At 52.7% G+C, this 16,336-nt stretch overlaps 1 protein-coding gene and 1 long non-coding RNA gene across 9 annotated transcripts in view; one reads left to right on the forward strand and one right to left on the reverse strand.

Moving 5' to 3' along the window:
* OTOF (otoferlin) overlaps positions 1 to 16,336 on the forward strand; it is a 93,531-nt gene that overhangs the window by 41,858 nt on the left and 35,337 nt on the right. For 6 of the 8 annotated variants that reach the window (XM_053891069.1, XM_053891072.1, XM_053891073.1 and 3 more), the window contains 3 exons: positions 10,432 to 10,505; positions 12,109 to 12,235; positions 12,705 to 12,759. In XM_053891069.1, the coding sequence (XP_053747044.1) occupies positions 10,432 to 10,505; positions 12,109 to 12,235; positions 12,705 to 12,759 (256 nt within the window). Of the gene's footprint in view, positions 1 to 4,345; positions 4,391 to 10,431; positions 10,506 to 12,108; positions 12,236 to 12,704; positions 12,760 to 16,336 lie in introns of all 8 variants that reach the window. The other 2 variants (XM_053891070.1, XM_053891071.1) reach the window with 1 other exon arrangement.
* LOC128773676 (uncharacterized) lies at positions 7,628 to 10,534 on the reverse strand. The gene is made up of 2 exons (XR_008418078.1): positions 10,342 to 10,534; positions 7,628 to 8,720 (listed from the first exon to the last, which is right to left on the reverse strand). It is a non-coding gene; the product is annotated as an uncharacterized LOC128773676 (long non-coding RNA).

A 16,336-nucleotide genomic window follows, 5' to 3' on the forward strand; every position in this document is an offset into this window, starting at 1 on the left:
GTGTGTGTGTGTGTGTGTTCTTAAGTTTACTTATTTATTTTGAGAGAGACAGAGAGATAGGCAGACAGAGAATCCCAAGCAGGCTCTACACTGTCAGCGCGGGGCTTGAACTCACAAACTTGTGAGATCGTGACCTGAGCCAAAATCAAGAGTCGGATGCTTCACCGATCGAGCCACGCAGGCGCCCCAGGAGGGAGGATTTTATCTGGGATTGGGAATTGGGAGAGGGTGACAACCACGGTCAGAGCCCCCTTGTCTTCCGGATGCCACAGCCCTGTGTTGGAGGGGCTTTGTGAGGGAGCGCACGGTTCCCCTGCTGTCGCGGGGGCCACTGGCCCAGATGCTGAGAGCACCTGGGGGTCGGTGCCCTTGCCAGGCCTAGCCACGCAGCCAGCAGGCCGGGTGGGGGGAAGAGGTGAGAACATTCGGGAGGGCCCTTTGCTGGTGAGGAGAAGGTAGAACAGCTTTAGAGCATTTGGGCTCATCCTACGGCTTAATTCTGGCTGCATGTAAAGGGCATGTGAGCTCTGGGTCAAGGAGTGTGGATGCTGCAGGAACCGGATAGTTGGCCTTGCAGCCCGAGGTGTTATGTCTCACCCTCGTCTCACAAGTACCAACCAGCCAGGCCCGTCAGCTCTGGAGCCTGGGAGAGAGCCACCGTCTTCCGGACTGGCGAGCCCTCCAGACAGGCTTTGGTCAACAAAGGGACGGAGGAGGAAAGGGATATATGTGCCTAGTCTCTGACCCCCAGCGAAGTCTTCCTTCCCCACATCTGCCCCTTGCCTTCCGTTCATTCCTAGAAAGGCCCACCCCTTCAAAGATCAAGGTGCTCAGTCTACTAGGCGCCTCTCTTGTCTCTCCTCTGGCCAACCAGCAGCAGCAGCAGGAAACCCTCACTGCTAGCGAACAGCAGTGTCTCACCTGGTCTTCTGGATCCACAGGGGTCTGGGGCGGGAATCCATTCCTCCCCGTCCAACATGGCTCCGTAGGGCGCTTGCTGGAGGGCGGAGGGGGGGCCCGGTGGAGTGAATGGGCAGGAAACAGCCTCGGCCTTGGACTGGCAGGGACTCTTCCATGGATGACAGAGGAGGCTGATGTGGGGAGGTCCTGGTGAGCCCACACTTCTCCCTCTGGGGCCTGGGCACCCCCCAGCTGGCCTCCAGCCATCTGCTCTCACTACCCCAGGACAGGTCTCGGCAGAGGTACTCACTTAAGGGAACTCACTCTGAAGGCCTTAAGTATCTTCCTGGAAATTTCTCCCATGTGACCTCAGGGAATGTCTGCCAGGCACCTCCGCCTGAGCACCCCCCCAATTCCCAACCCAACACCAGTAGCCCATTAACCCTTTCCTCCCACGGTTCCATCAATCCCAGGCCCCAGTCAGTCTTGTGCCCTCTGAGCCACTCTGCCTACTTCTCTAGTCTCTGCCCCCACCCAGGGGCCTCTGATTTTGGCCAGGTTTCTGTAAAATACCCTGGGAATGTTCCAGAGGCAATGCGATGACGTGGAGAGACACAGGACTCAAATCCCGGCTCTGGTCTCCAGAGCTACACTTGCCCACCTGTAAGAGGGGCATCAGGGACGTGAGGATCAAATGACATGCTTCATGTGAGTCACCCACTGCAGCACCCGGTGTGTGGTCGGTGCTCAGCCAGTGCCTGATGCTTTCCTCCTTCCTTTCCAGTCTCCGTGACCTGCCCCGGTCCCTGAAGGGGAAGGAGACTTCAGCCCAGCACGAGCGTGCACACACTTACCAGCGCCGCTCAGGTGCATGTGTCTTTGTGACACCAGGGAGCCGCACACACCGCTGGCTTCTGGGCTCCGTTGCTGATGCGGCTCTAGGAGCCACATCCAGAGGGACGGAAAGGAGGCCCAGCTTTAATGGTGCAGCTTCTCTTAGGGCTTTCCTGCGGATTTCCTCTATTCTGCGACTCTCTCCTTATTTTCTCCATCTGCCTGGCCCTCCTGCCCTCCACGGCCCCACCCCCTTCCGCCCAGCCCCCCCTGCCTGAGAAGGCAGAGGTTCCCGTTGGGTTCCTTTCTGTTGGGTCTCATCTTGGGAGAGCAAGGAGGGACCACTTTTCTTGTTCTCCTTACGGATCATTCTTCCACTCCAGCAGAGATCCATGGAAGCCAGGTATCCCCACTCCTATACCATGGGTCAGGGGGCAGCAGGGTATCCCCACAGTGTGTGCCCTGGGATGTGCATGGGGTCAGCACGGCCGGCCTCACCCCCCAGTTCCCATGATCCCTCCCCCACCTCAGCACAGAGGAGCCAGGGCCAGGGCCATGCTGGGATAGGGGTGAAGCGATGCTTCACTAGCTCTTTCACCCGAGGTTAGGGTCCCCTCCACCCCCGGCCCAGGGCTGAGTGTTCAAGTGAGGTCTGGCCCCATGAAGCACTGGGTCCCAGCAAGCCTCAGAGCTCCCCAGCGGCCGCCATATTGAATCTCCCACGCAGTGGCTGCTTTCAGTGGCACATCCAGAGCAATGTGGATGGGGGTGTGAGGGAGAGATGGAGTGAAACCCAGGCCCAGAGAGACAGAAGGCTGGCTGAGGAACAGAACCTACCCAACCTACCCGCTGAAAACACAATGTGGACTCTAGGAGGAAAGTTCAGACCCATCCAGGCCTTCACGGAGAGGTCTCCGAGCAAGGAGGACAGAGGCCGGGCCACATCCCATCCCTACTGCTTGTGGCCGAGTGACTGAGGGCAGGCTGAGCACAGAACGCTGAAGCTTTATTATTCATGTTCGTTGTAGTCATTAATAGTGGTTGTGGTAAAATCATGAGAATGTTCTTTTTTTTTTTCACAGAAAGACAGTCCTTTTCCCTTCTCCATTTCCACACTCGGAGTGTGGGCCTGTGTGCGGCCCCTTTGTAGGCCCAGCGGCCGGGAGTGTGTGAGGACGGGGTGAGGCAGGCATGTTCCAGGCAGCCTGTGCTGTGCGGCACCTGGGCCTGCTATGTGCCTGAGAAGCTCCGCCGCTGGGCCAGCCTGACGGCTCTCCAAGATTTCAGAGCAAAACCAGAAGGGAAAGAGATAGAACCTCACGTTTTATTGTTCAGGTGTATCAATTCCTCCTTCCCGTTCCATCCTTGCCCAGTCCTAGGGGATACAGTTCCCCTTCCGGTTCCCCTATTGCAATGATTTTCAAATTCGTCAGGGTCACAGAGTTCTTTAAAAAAACAACAAGCAAACAAACTTGCTTCAAAACTTGGATGGGTAACTCAGAGAAAGACGGCCCTGTTTGGATTAATGTGAGAGTGCAGTCAGTAAATCTCCCATTCGGCCCTCATTCTCAAAAGCTCACTGGGGCTCCTGCTCCATTGGGGCAAGCCCCATGCAGCTCTCAGTGGGTCCCAATGGGGACCCATGCCTGACCTGCCCGCCTCCAAGCCAGGCCTGGGGCCAGCACAGGGCTGCTGAGACTATCTCCCCTTCTCTGCAGCGAGGTGTTCTGTGACCAGCAGAGACCTGGCTAATGCTAAGTACTTTGAAAGGAATTACAAACTGACCAGCTTGCCTAATGGAAAGGACAACTGGCCAAAGCTGGACTTCAGCTGTGATCTATGTAGGCCTGTAGGTTCTGAGCTGTCATGGCACAGAATCATGTCCCCCTGGGCAAGGCCTGTGCCAGTACAGCGTGAGGAGGGGGAAAACATCACTAAAACATCTCCTAATTGTTGTCTGCTTTCTTTTCTTCATCTTCCTTACCATAGCATTAGGGAAGGATTGAGAGAACATTCCAGAAGGCTTTTCTGAAAGCCTCCCTAAAGAGGGAGAAGGGCACGGTTCTTACCCTGCTCTGCGCCCTGAAGTGGTAGCTCTCTTATTGCCACATCCCCAGAATCTCCCTGGCCCACCCTTGCCCTCCAGGGCTGTCAGAGCCTGAGAGCTGCCCACTCCATTGGAGGGGATCCAGGGAGGAGGTGAGGAGGAGCAGGGTGGCCCAGGCCTGGAGGGTGGCCAGGCTCATCTAACCTTGCATTCCCTGAGGCATCTGAGACCCACAGTAGAAATCACCAAGCCCTTGCCTGCGAATGGAGGAGATCAGGTGACACCCTGAGGCCTCCTCCCATTTCAAGGCTCCAGGCTCTCCTGGGCTTGGGAAGTGGCCACCCAGCCCCGCTCTTGTGACCAGGGCAGAGCCTGGGAACCATCAGACCCCTGCCCAGCAGGCTTAGGCTGCAGCAAGAAGCTGTGGGGTGAGGGGGTCCCTGGGATGAGGAGGCCCTTGGGGAGTGGGGGGTCAACAGGGCCAGGGGCTAAATCTGCAAGTGTCTCTGGTCCACACCCTCTCACTCACATCCCCTTGTCTCCTCATTTCTTCCCCCTACTCAGCAAAGGCAGAGAGAAGACCAAGGGAGGCAGAGATGGCGAGCACAAGTAGGTGTCCCAGGCCAGGGTGGAGCCCGTGGGGCCCAAAGGCTCCTCACCACAGGGTGCGGATGTCGGGATGGCCTGTCTCAGAGGGCTTAGGTGTGGGCTGTCCTGGCAGAGCCAGCACCGGGGGATGGCAGGGAGAGGGAGGTCTGTCCATCTGGCTGTGAGGGGTGAGGGTCAAGGAGGGAGGGGGTGGGGGTGGGCAGGCATCTGGGCCTTCTGGTTTCTGCTCCCTCCTCCCTCCTTTCAACATCTGGATTCTGCCTCCACTTCCCTGTTCAGCTCCATGCCCACGGGCCAGGCCCTTAGGCTTTCCTGTCAGGGAAGGTGTGACTGAAGGCAAAGGGGTGGGGGAGGCCCAAGAAGTGGCCACCTCCCGCTAAGAATAAAGGCAGGGCTGGGCAGGTGGACATGAAGGCCTGGAGGCCCACAGACTCTGGGCCTGGAGTGGCCCCAGGGGTGGCTGGGGCATGAAGCGCCAGAGAGCTAAGGAGGGACGAGCATATGTGTACCCTCTGGCCTTCCTCACCGTCTCCATCCCGCAAAAAGCTTCGTGGGGGAGGGAGAGGTCAGGGCCTGTCTGGGAGAAGGGGGGTGGGGACCCCAGATGAGAGAGGCCAGCCGCAGGAGTTGGAAAGGCTCAAGGCCTGGGGCTGATGAGTGGGTCTCAGAGGCCCCCTGAAGCACATGCCATCTCTAGAATTCTCTAGCATTGTGAGGAGTTCACAGAAGCGGTAGTAGTCAGGGCTGACCGGCTGGAGGGGGCGTCTGGTCCAAAGCCCTTTCTTCGAGATGATAAATCTGAGTCCCAGAGAGGGGAAGTGACCTGCCCCGGGACAGGAGCAGAGCTAGGACGGCCACACAGGGAATTTAGCTCCTGACCCAGAGTTCACAAGAGACCTGAGGAGTTTAGAGCACTTGACTGTACTCTAAATTTAATTTAATTCTCCAAACACACCAGTGCAAGCTGAAAAGCCAAGAATGGGGTCTTTATTTTCCAGATAGGGAAACTGAGCTTCAGAGATGTTAAGGGATTTGCCCCACACTGTGGTACCAGGAAGTTAAAAACTAGTTGACAGGAGGACATCATGGGGACACCAGGATTGTGCCTATAGGGGTCTGAGGTGGTCAGCACAGGTATGGGGTTGAGGCATCCGCCTGCGTTAAGGTCCCAGGGGACTCATCGTGGATCATTGCTTCAACAAAAGCATATGAGCTCCAACTCCCACAAACAAAAGCACACAGAAGCACAACAAGACAAAGGCACCCCATGGGGAAAACTCAGGCCCAGAGACCTGAAGGGTTGAGGAGGCTGTCAGGCTCTGAGCAAGGGAAGAAGAGGGAGCTTGGAGAGGGAGCCAGGGAGCTGAATCCAGGGAGGTAGGGGTGGAGGGTGAGAGATGATGGCTGAGCTGGGAGTCCCTCTTAGGGAGCTGTTTCAAGGGCTCAGGCTCAGTTTCCCGCATGGACGCTTAGACACGAGAGGCCTATTCATGAGATGTAAACAACTTGTCTCTTCCCCAGCCACTGGCTGAGAGTGGCGATGCCCTAGGGCCCTTCTTGATTTCCAGCTCCCCAGTCTGTCCTGGGCCAGACTCCCAGGGATTCACACTGGCCACGGCCGGACTAAGAGGCACCTCACAGTGGCGAGCGACCCGTAGTAAATGCTGGTTCCTTGGCACTACCTGATCCGAGTCTCTTGCCATCCCTAGTCCTCACATGGGATACAGTCATATTTTCATGTGTGGGGCATTAGGAGGATTGAAAGGGGAGGGAAATGAGATTTTTTAAAAATGTTTATTTATTTTTGAGAGAGAGAGATAGAGAGAGGCAGAGTGAGAGCAGGGGAGGGGCAGAGACGGAGGGAGACAGAATCTGAAGCAGGCTCCAGGCTCCGAGCTGTCAGCACAGAGCCCGATGCGGGGCTCGAACCCACTAACTGTGAAATCATGACCTGAGCCAAAGTCGGACACTTAACCGACGGAGCCACCCAGCACCCCAGAAATGAGATTTCTAAGAAGAGACTAAGCAACTTGAAACTCTGTAGCCAGGTGAAGAAAAGCTATAAAAACAGTTTTAAAACTCTGAAAGGTTACCGTGTGGCAAAGCTGGCTAGTTTCAAGCTCTGCTGAGAAGTAAGTAGAAGCGTGTGCAAGTTGCCGTAGGAAAAACGGAAGAATCCAGCCATGAAAGAACTCATGTCCCCTTGAGTACGTGGGATGTTGAGAGAGGTTGGTCTGGGGACGTGGGAAATCTATTTCCCTGATGCTGTTTGCTTGAGACTTGCAAGGGGTTGGGCCACCGAGGAGAGCTGAGGAGCCAGCTCCCTGGCACACAAGGGCCCCCTTAAGTACACAAGGGCCCCCCACGCCTCCTGGTTCCACGAGGGCACGGAGGCAAGCAGGCCAGTTTGGGGACAAGTCCTCGTCTCAAGGGCCAACCTGTCCTGCCCAGATGTGGCAAGATATTTGAAACTAACTGAAATTCAACACACTGTGAAAAAACAACTGTAGAGCCTGCAATTATGAATTAGCTATTGTTGGGGCATCGGAAATAAAAGAAATACACCCACCAAGGGGCACCAGAACACGCCCCCAAGGTTTGAAAACGTGGCTGTTTAAACAATGCAAAGCACCATAGACCCCTTTTCTTTTCTCTTACGCAGGAGTTTCTCCTGATTAGCTGAGGCCTGAGCTAGTGAGCCTGGGTTGTTCTGATTGAAGGCAGTCTCAGATCGTCAGGCACAGCCCCTAAGTCACAGCCTCCAGAAGAATACACAGACCTGAGTTAATGTCACGCCCAGCTCACTAAATTTAGTTTGGCCAATGTTCCCAAGTCATTCTGAACACCAAGCTCCCTCCTAGGACCCCAACCGCGACATCCTTCTAGATCTGAGCCGTGGAACCAGCAATGAAACCATCAGATCCATAAATGAAGACAGAATTTACAAATAAGTGAACTAACCTTAAAATCTTTTCTCTAGAGGGAAAGAGTGGTCTAACTTGTGGGTGCATATCATTCTGACTGCAGCGAATCCAGCAATGGGGAAGCCCAAGCCGGACCGGAAATCCCCAGAGGGCCCTAAGAGGCCCACCTTCCCTGCCTCCCGCTTCTGCTTCCCTGAAGCCAGGAGTAAGGAGCCGCTTGGTGGCAAAGCATTTTTTCACTGAGTTGATTATTGGCTTGTTTTCTTTGTCTGTTTCTCACCACATTATATTTTTAGTTATTGAAGAACTCAGGCCAGCTGCCGCATTTTATTTAAAAACAAGAACAAACACTCAGGACCTCAGCGTACCAGCAACCTCATCAAAGAATTACACATTTTGGAAATCTAAGTCTTTGATACAAGCCGATAATCTTCGAACATCCCTGACTAAATTAACATTGATTTCAAAACTAACCTTTACCCTTGGCCAAGAGAAGCAGGCACGCCGTTTCTGGGAAGCGGTGCAGCACTAGGCAGAAGAGACTGTTTCTATGGTCAATTTCTGATGTGTCATCGACCAGAAAATTCCAAAGGGCAGGGAGAGCTGAGGCCATCATGCTCTAGTGCACACTGTCCAGATGAACTGAAGAACAAAATTCGTACGAATTCTGGACATTACATTCACCCCACACGTTCCACATTTTTCATTAAGGGATAAATCTTCATTTTGAGATACCCCCAGGCACACAGGAGTACTGCCTATATACCTGTCCACCGGAGATGGATAGTGAGGCAGGGTCTGGGAAGAGGGGCTTCTCCTTTGATTGATTTCAGGGAGAGAATTGTAGGATAGTATAGTTTTTTTTTTTTTTTAAAGTCTCAATCTCTGCTTCCAAATACGTTTGTTTTAAGAAATAAAGTGACTTTCAAAATCAAGGGCCATAACTGCCCAGGGGAAGCCCCAGGCCCTTTTCCACTTGGGTGGGTCCTCGAGACCAGCGTCAGAAAGCCGCAAGTCATTGACCTGTGTGATGTTTCATTACCAGTCATTAACTTTCACAGCAGCCTCTTCCAAAATGCGTTGATGCTAAGACCATTTGTGAGTGAGCGCCTTCTCTGTAAGCCTAGGCACCGTCTCTGGGGCTCTTCACAGATGGCACCCCCATCTGCACACTGCGTTGGCACACGGCCCATACGTACACCTAAAAGTGCAGACCCTGGGAACTTTTCACTGAAGTTCCGAACGGTCAGGATGGGATCGCCACTGACAGAGAAGTGCAATCCCACAGGACTCGGGACGTAGCAGTTCTGGCAGAGGGGGCAGGAGCAGTGTGCTTCAACTCTAGCTCTGAGCCTCAGTCTCTTCTTGGGTTGAATGAAGAGAAGCGTATGTCCCTCCCAGGATCGCTATGAAGATGAAATGAGTAAACATCTGGAAAAGGCTTTGGCCCATAGTAGTTGCTCAAGAAAAAATTATATAATGCCGTGTTGGCATATGTATAGATACCTCCCTTTATTAGAAGGGGAGACACTTTCTTTCCCTTCTTTCCCTTCTCCTCCATTATTATGTTCCAGACAACACGATGCTGGCCGGTATAGACACATCAGTGTTACCTCAGTCTTCCTTGACCCACCTCATGGCTTTTTAGGAAGCCATGAACACACTAGTGTTTCCTAAACTGTGAGCTGCTGCCCATGGAAAGGTTCTTGACTGCTCTTTCACTGGGATACAGACTCACAGCCCTCTATGTCTTGCCCAGAAGTAAAGAGAGCAAAGAGTAAAGAAAGGCCCGGGATTAAGGTGGGGCCAGATTTGGGGGAATAAGATTGGCCCCAGCCTTGAGTAGGGCTTGAGGCTTTTAGGCCATCCCTACAAGGACAGAAAGGTTTTGCCCAACCTCACGTTACCCAGAATAATGGGTATCTTGGGATACCCATTACCCATTATCTTGGGATACCCATTACCCAGGGGATCTTGGGAACCAAAGTCAAGCCTCCACGGGGAGATAGACGCATGACCCAAAGGTGGGTGGGCTCTGTTGTAGGTGAGCTCAGAGTTTGAGTCTGCCCTGGCCCCCTCTGAGCCCACATGATGACAGGGCCACACCCAGGAGGAGGGAGAATGGGAAGAGAGAGTCAGGTATCCAGCTCATGCAATATTGATGGGGTAATGGAATACTGCACTTTACCCCCTGCTGATCCTACTCCGGGTCCCTCCTGGCACCAGGGATCACGGGCTCAGCTGCAGGGACATCACTGAAGGGACACTGACGACCCCTGCCCCCTTCCCTCAGCCCCCCTGACTGCGAGGCCCTTCACCTGGGGGCGCAAGGCCACACCAAGCCAGAGAAAGAGGTAGGAACTATGGAGCTTGCCATACGTTCCTGGGGGTTGGTTGAAGTGGGGGGTGAGGGGGGGGATTCCGCAGTGAGCAGGGACAGGCAGAAGGGGTGGAAGCCAGCACCAAAGATAGATGGGAAAGGGCCCATCTCTTCCTTTTCGCTGGGGACCAAACAGAATCTGAGGGTGCGGAGAGATTGGGAAAGACAAGGCAGGAGTTGCACACCAGGGCCATTTGAGAACTGAGCAGCTAGCTTCAACCACATCTCAGACCTCCTCCTTGGCCTCTGCCCCTCTGATCCTGTTCCTGTCTGTCTGTCCTGATGCTTTGTCTCTGGTCATCTGGCTTTCTTCCCGACCAGCTGAGGTGGGGTGCACGGACAAGGAAGACGAGCTCGGAGGCATGGTGGAACTCAGAGCTCTGAGACTGGACTGAGGGAGCTGAGGACAGCCCAGGACCCGGGAGGGCTCCACTCAAAGTCGTTCTTCCCAGCCCAAGATCACCTTCTCTGATCCCTGGGCCCTGACCCGCTCTTCAGTGGTGTGGAGGCATGAGAAAGAAGGAAGCAGTGGGGTCTCCTCTCTGCCCTAATTCCCCCTCGTGGCTCCTGCTTTAGAAAGGTTGGCCCCCACGCTATCTCAGGACTGGTACGTGAGGGGCTGGAGTATGAAGTGCCCTTTCTCTTACGTGTTGTCTCGGGTTTTGCTCTCCTGTGTTTGTGTGTCTTCCTCCCGGCGTCCATCTCCCTCCATCTCATTCTGGCGGCTCGCCTCACAGAGCTGGGAGAAGTGTGTTCTCCGCCATGAAGCTCGGCAAGAACCGGTCCCACAAGGAGGAACCCCAAAGACAAGGTACAGACGCACCCCCAGCCAGGCCAACCCCCGGGCCTTCTCTGCGCACCTTACGGAGACCAAACCCCTCCCCTCCGCGGGCAGCGCCCCAGCAGGCTCGCCTGCGATTGGCCGGTGAGGCCGCTTAGGTGGGCCCTAGCCTCCCATTGGCTGCCGGCACAGCCGGGCCCTGAGGGTGGTCTTCAGGAAGGGGGCGCTCCTGGCACAAAGGGTGGGAAGGGCATCACCACTGGTCTAGAATTTAGCAGTACTCTCTGGTGGGCCTGTGTTTGAAAGGCTCCTCCTGCCCTCTCTGCTCCCCACCCCCCCTCCACCTTTTTTCCTGCACACAGAAGCCTAGAGATTGTTCATTAGAGAAGGGAATAACAAAAAAACAAAAAAAACAAAACAAAAAAAAAAACGAAAGTGGTTTGGCCAATTCCCTATTTCTGGGGAAAAACCAGCGTCCCAGGACCGCTTACCCAGTGTCAAGACTCACTGCCCTGTCTTTCCCCATGCCTTCTCACAAGGCTGCAGGGAAAGCCCTGGGGGAGAGAGGCAGGGTGGAGCCTGGGAGGCTGAAGTGACCGGTGGCCCTGGTGCCACGGGAGCAGCAGCCTGGGGGGAGGGCAAGACAGCTGTTAGAAAGGAGGCGGGGGGACCGGGAGAAGACTGGAGAGAATTGGATCAGATAAGGAAGCAATGTGGAGCTTTCCCACCCAAGTCTGTTGATCACCTGCCCTCCTTCAGAGCTCCTGGCTTCCCCCCTTAGCATCCCCTGGGTGGCCCACTGGCCCCAGCATCTCTCTCCCTCTTGCCTCCATGCCAATTCTAGCGGTGCCCTTCTCCTTCAGGCTGGAGAGGGTATGGTTGCTGGCTGAGGCCCAAACTTACCATTCTTCCGTGGTTGCTCAGTATGGTCAATTCTTCATCTCATTGGATATTACACCTCAGCGCAGCGTTAGGATCTGAATTCCATCAGCTATTTTACATGGATGAGTTACTTCTTAAGCTTCAGTTTCCCAATCTGTGACATGAGAATAGTGCCTATCTTGACAGGACATGGATATGAGGACAGGAGATACGTGCACGAAGTGCCTGACATTGTGCCTGGCATAGAGTAGCCTCTTGATAAACAGTAGCCATCGTTTGAAAGGTACATAAGTATGAATTTTTTATTGCCCCTCCCCTTCTTCCACAAAGGGTATTCAGCACTTATGTAAGAAATACACAACAAGAGTTACATTCAATCAAAATACAAAAGCAAGACTAGGGGTACCTGGCTGGCTCAATTAGGAGAGCATACATACGGCCCTTGATCTCAGGGTCGTGAGTTTGAGCCTTAGGTTGGGTGTACAGATGGCTTAAATAAATAAACTTAAAAAAAAAAATCTTTAAAAAAATAAAAAAAAATTTTTAAAAAGCGAAACTAGATATAATATCAATTAAAATCAAAGATCAAGATCAGGTGGGAAACACTGCAGATAAACAGGCCATACATTCTAAGCAGATACTGCCAAGGAAGCCCGGAAATTGACTGTTAGCTTCCTGGATAGCAAAGCGCAAGGGGAAAGACAGTCACTTGTTCCACCATCCAGCCCACCTAATGGCCTTTCTTCTGCAGATGAACCGGCCGTGCTGGAGATGGAAGACCTTGACCGCTTGGCCGTTCGGCTGGGGGATGGGCTGGACCCTGACTCTGTGTCTCTGGCCTCTGTCACAGCTCTCACCACCAATGTCTCCAACAAACGGTGAGCACACGGGAGTCCCGCAGCCCAAACCGCCTCCACCTGTTCAGGCAGGACCCAGCTTGCCGCGTGTGGAATTCGGATGGGGAAGAACCAGGGTCCCTGGGCGGCTTCTTCCTAACCCTGCCCCTTTCTTCTTTTCCCGGATGTCTCTCACTCTGCTGTTCCTACAAAGGCAGGAGGCTGCTCCCAAGTCATTGCACACCCACGGGCCAAGGGGGATCACAGAGCTGCCCCGCACACATCTGAACCTGTTGACCTACTGTCTATCTCTCCGTCACTGTGCCGTTAATCCTCTCTGTTGGGGCCTCTGAAAACAATTAATCCCCATTCTTTTGGAATGTCTTGGAGTACACGAATACCATGATTCTGTCCTCTGCCCTTCGCCAAGGTCCAACCAGTGCCAGTGCCCTCCTCCTCCCCTGCAAGCAATCCCCTTACACCGGGCCTGACGGTACCTTCTCCTCCTCAGATCCAAGCCAGACATTAAGATGGTGCCAGGTGCTGGGCGGCCCGTGGATTACCAGGTAGGCGGGGCAACTAGAGGCATCGCTCTGAGACTCCACTCCAGTGGGTGGTTCTGGCCAGGCGTGCATTATAGACTCTGGATGCATGGATCTGAGGGTCACAGAGAACCACAAGCTCAGTGTAAGTTCCCAAACGAAGCTCGTTTCCGGGAGGCACTCGGAACTAGAGAGGTACAAACCTAAAGAGCTTGAGAATTCTGCTTATGCAGAGGACTTTGTGTCCAGCACTGGACTTCATCAAGTTGGAGGGACCTGGAAAAACCCTGAAAAGACCAAGGGGCACCACTATCTATCATATATGTCTCTGAAGAAAGATTTTTTGATGTGCTTTTTAAAATTGTTGTTTCCATTATTTGTAATGCCAGAAGTAATGTAATGTCAATCCTGGTTATCCATAGATGGTGAGAATGTGGGTGGGGTTTTTTTTTTTTTTTTTCTTTTTCTTCTCTGGTCTCTGAAATTAACACTTAATGTTTCTGTTTGTATGTTTCTAAAACTCGAGACAAAATGACTGAGATAGGGAGAAATTTGAAGCTGTAGGATTGTTAATGTGGCCACAGTGCAGGCAGGATGTGTCATGAGCAGGGCTGAGCTGTTGAGAGAAGGCCACACAGGGCATCTGAACCCCATTACAGCCCTCCAGGCCTGGGGCCTGATCATGGGCTTTGCAGGGCCACACCCCCAATTTTGTTTCTTCTTGCAGAGTTGATCAGAGCCTGAGATACTCAGTTACACTAACACGATCCACGATGGACTAACGTACAAGCCAGAAGCACCTCGTACTTATTTATAAACTGGAAACCAGAAGGGCCCATGGACGACCCACTGCTCTAGACCCTTCACTTGGGGTCTAACAAGACCCAGTTATGGGTCAGAGGCCTGGGCATTCCTAGGACTGAGTGAGTGTGCTCACTGGTCAGAGGAAACAGCCTTTAGGGGACCCCGCCTGGCTACCACTGTAGCGCCTGCCCAAAGTGTCAGAACCCGGGCCCAGAATCAGAGCGAGCCTCCTCTCCCAGGTTAGAGCTTTATCTCTGAATGCTCATCTCCCCGACCCTATGCACACCACCCCTTCTTGAAGGCGACAGCCCCGCGGCCACCTCGTTCAGGTGATGATATAAAGGACGAGGAGGTATCTGTCTTTGTATCAGGTGCATCTGGTCATGTTTTCTCAAGGACACACCTTGTCTCCCTTAATCCTCGCTTCAGTTTGTTTTCAACCAGTTGGTGGCCATCTTTCCAGGTGCTTGAAAATTAGCCCCAAGCAGTGTCAAGTGACCCTGGCCCTGGCCCTGTGGTTTAGACAGCCTCAAGCCACTGGGCTCCTTGGAGGTTTGGGAAATGCTGCCCCCTCACCTCTCTGCCAAAACCCAAACACAGAATATCGTAAGACGTGTGAAGGCTTTTCTAGGGGGCTGGGCCCAGGGCTCTGCTCCCCTGTTTTCTGAGAACAGGAAAATTCCAAAGGACAAAGATCTGTTTGTCTTTGTATTTCCAGATACTGTTTCCTTTACAGTGTCACCGGCCTGCCACGTAAAGGCACATAGAAAATGGTTAATATAATTGTTATTTTCTAGAAGGCTTACAGGTACTATGCTAGGAACTGTGTGTGTGTGTCTGTGTGTGTGTGTTTTCCATTTAAGTTAATATAATTCTTACAACCTCCTAAATATAAGTATTACTACATTTCATAGGTGAGAAACTGAGGCACAAGGAGAGTAAGGAGCTTACCCTAGGTCGCACAGTTATTCAAAGGTCAACTCAGGGTTCAAGTGCAAGGGTGTCCAACTGAAGCAGTCCGAGTGACTAATTTCTTTCTAATTGAGCCTCTTGGACAGTCACCCCCTCTGGTTCCCCCCCCCCCCATTCATCTTTGGCTCACTACCTACTGCTTGTTTTCAAAGCTCTTTCAAACTGCTTCCTGACAGAGACCTTTATTAAGTGGACCCCACTTTCCCCCGCTAAAGACTTTGCAAACATCCTGAATTGAACAGAACAGTTGTCGTATTTAACCGAGTAACACAGTATTTTCTGACAGGCTCGTTCACATCTCAACAATAAGTATCGACACACTTGGACAGAGCACTCTGAGGGTACGAGCGTGGATTTATTCTTACTTCCAATAAATACAATGTAGAAAGCAAGAAAACCTACCAAAGGAATGTCACTCTCTGGAGAACTTGGCTTTGCCCAGTTAGAAAGACCTGAGAAAGCGCACCCAGCTGGTGGGAGGAGAGGGACTTAGATGAACTCAGATCTGGGAAGGACCCCGAGGACTGGGAACAGGCAAAAGGCCATGGCATACCCATCCCCTTTGTTTCTTCTGGTTAGAATGTATGTAATGTGCAAACCCTTTCCCGATTATTGGCATCTCCGAGGCGAGAAGCCACATTCTCATCCCAGCGAATATGCAGTTTCCCCCACCAGAGTGAGCAAATCTGAGCACTTAGCAGACATGTTCTCGGTGGGTCATGGGGTCCTGAGTGTGTTCCCTGCCCTCTCTTCTGGGCGCCAAGACCTAATACATTCTCACCTCTGTATCATCTCCCTGCCGCTGACCCTCAACCCCAGCCTCAACTGCAATATCGCACCCACTTCCTGTCTGATCTCCCCACCCTCATAATGCCTCCTCCACTCCAACCTCTATGCCACCACTGGACTGATCTTCTCAAAATGCATATCTGGTCATGTCCCATCTCAGCCATCTGGAGATGAGAAAAGGCAAAGGGTGTTTCAGAAGGGCAGCTCTCACAGGCCTGCCACCTGCTATCTCCAGCTCCCCCCCGATGTTCTTGCGGCACAATCGGATCCCTTGGAAGCAGGTCACAGAGCACCATGACTCTTGGGTTCTTCCAGGACAGAGGTATAGGTTTACACTCAGCACTGTTCCTTGTGACAGCCTCATGAAGCCACCTGGGGATTAGGCCCCTTATCTTGGAAGGAGAGGGCTGAATAGGCAATTACCGAGAGTCTCCCCGATCAGCTGATCAGTCAGGCCCTTCATGGGTCTATTTGCCTTCTCCTCTTCTACCCTGGAAAAATCAAGTCCTCTGCTGATGATTGGAGAATGGAAGGAAAGGATGGCCAATCCCCTCCCTCAAAATTTGTTTTATTTGTTTTATTTATTTTTAATTAATTAATTTTTAACTTACATCCAAGTTAGTTAGCATCTAGTGCAACAATGATTTCAGGAGTAGGTTCCTTGATGCCCCTGACCCATTTAGCCCATCCCCCCTCCCACCACCCCTCCCGTAACCCTCAGTTTGTTCTCCATATTTATGAGCCTCTTTTGTTTTGTTCCCCTCCTTGTTTTTATATTATTTTTGTGTCCCTTCCCTTATGGTCATCTGTTTTGTCTCTTAAAGTCCTCGTATGAGTGAAGTCGTATGACATTTGTCTTTCTCTGACTGACTAATTCAAAATTTGTTTTAAATTTCAAGTCCAAGTGACATATGCCCCTCCCCCCCCCATAGAGCCCCAGGTGGGGGATGGGGATGCAGCAGGAATAACACTCCCCTCCCCCACCAACGCCACACAGTAACCTCAATGGTTTCAGGGTTCCCTGCAGGGCCACCCC

This window comes from Panthera pardus, unplaced genomic scaffold (assembly GCF_024362965.1).
Source record: "Panthera pardus isolate Hobbes unplaced genomic scaffold, ASM2436296v1 HiC_scaffold_26, whole genome shotgun sequence".
Lineage (NCBI taxonomy): Eukaryota > Metazoa > Chordata > Mammalia > Carnivora > Felidae > Panthera > Panthera pardus.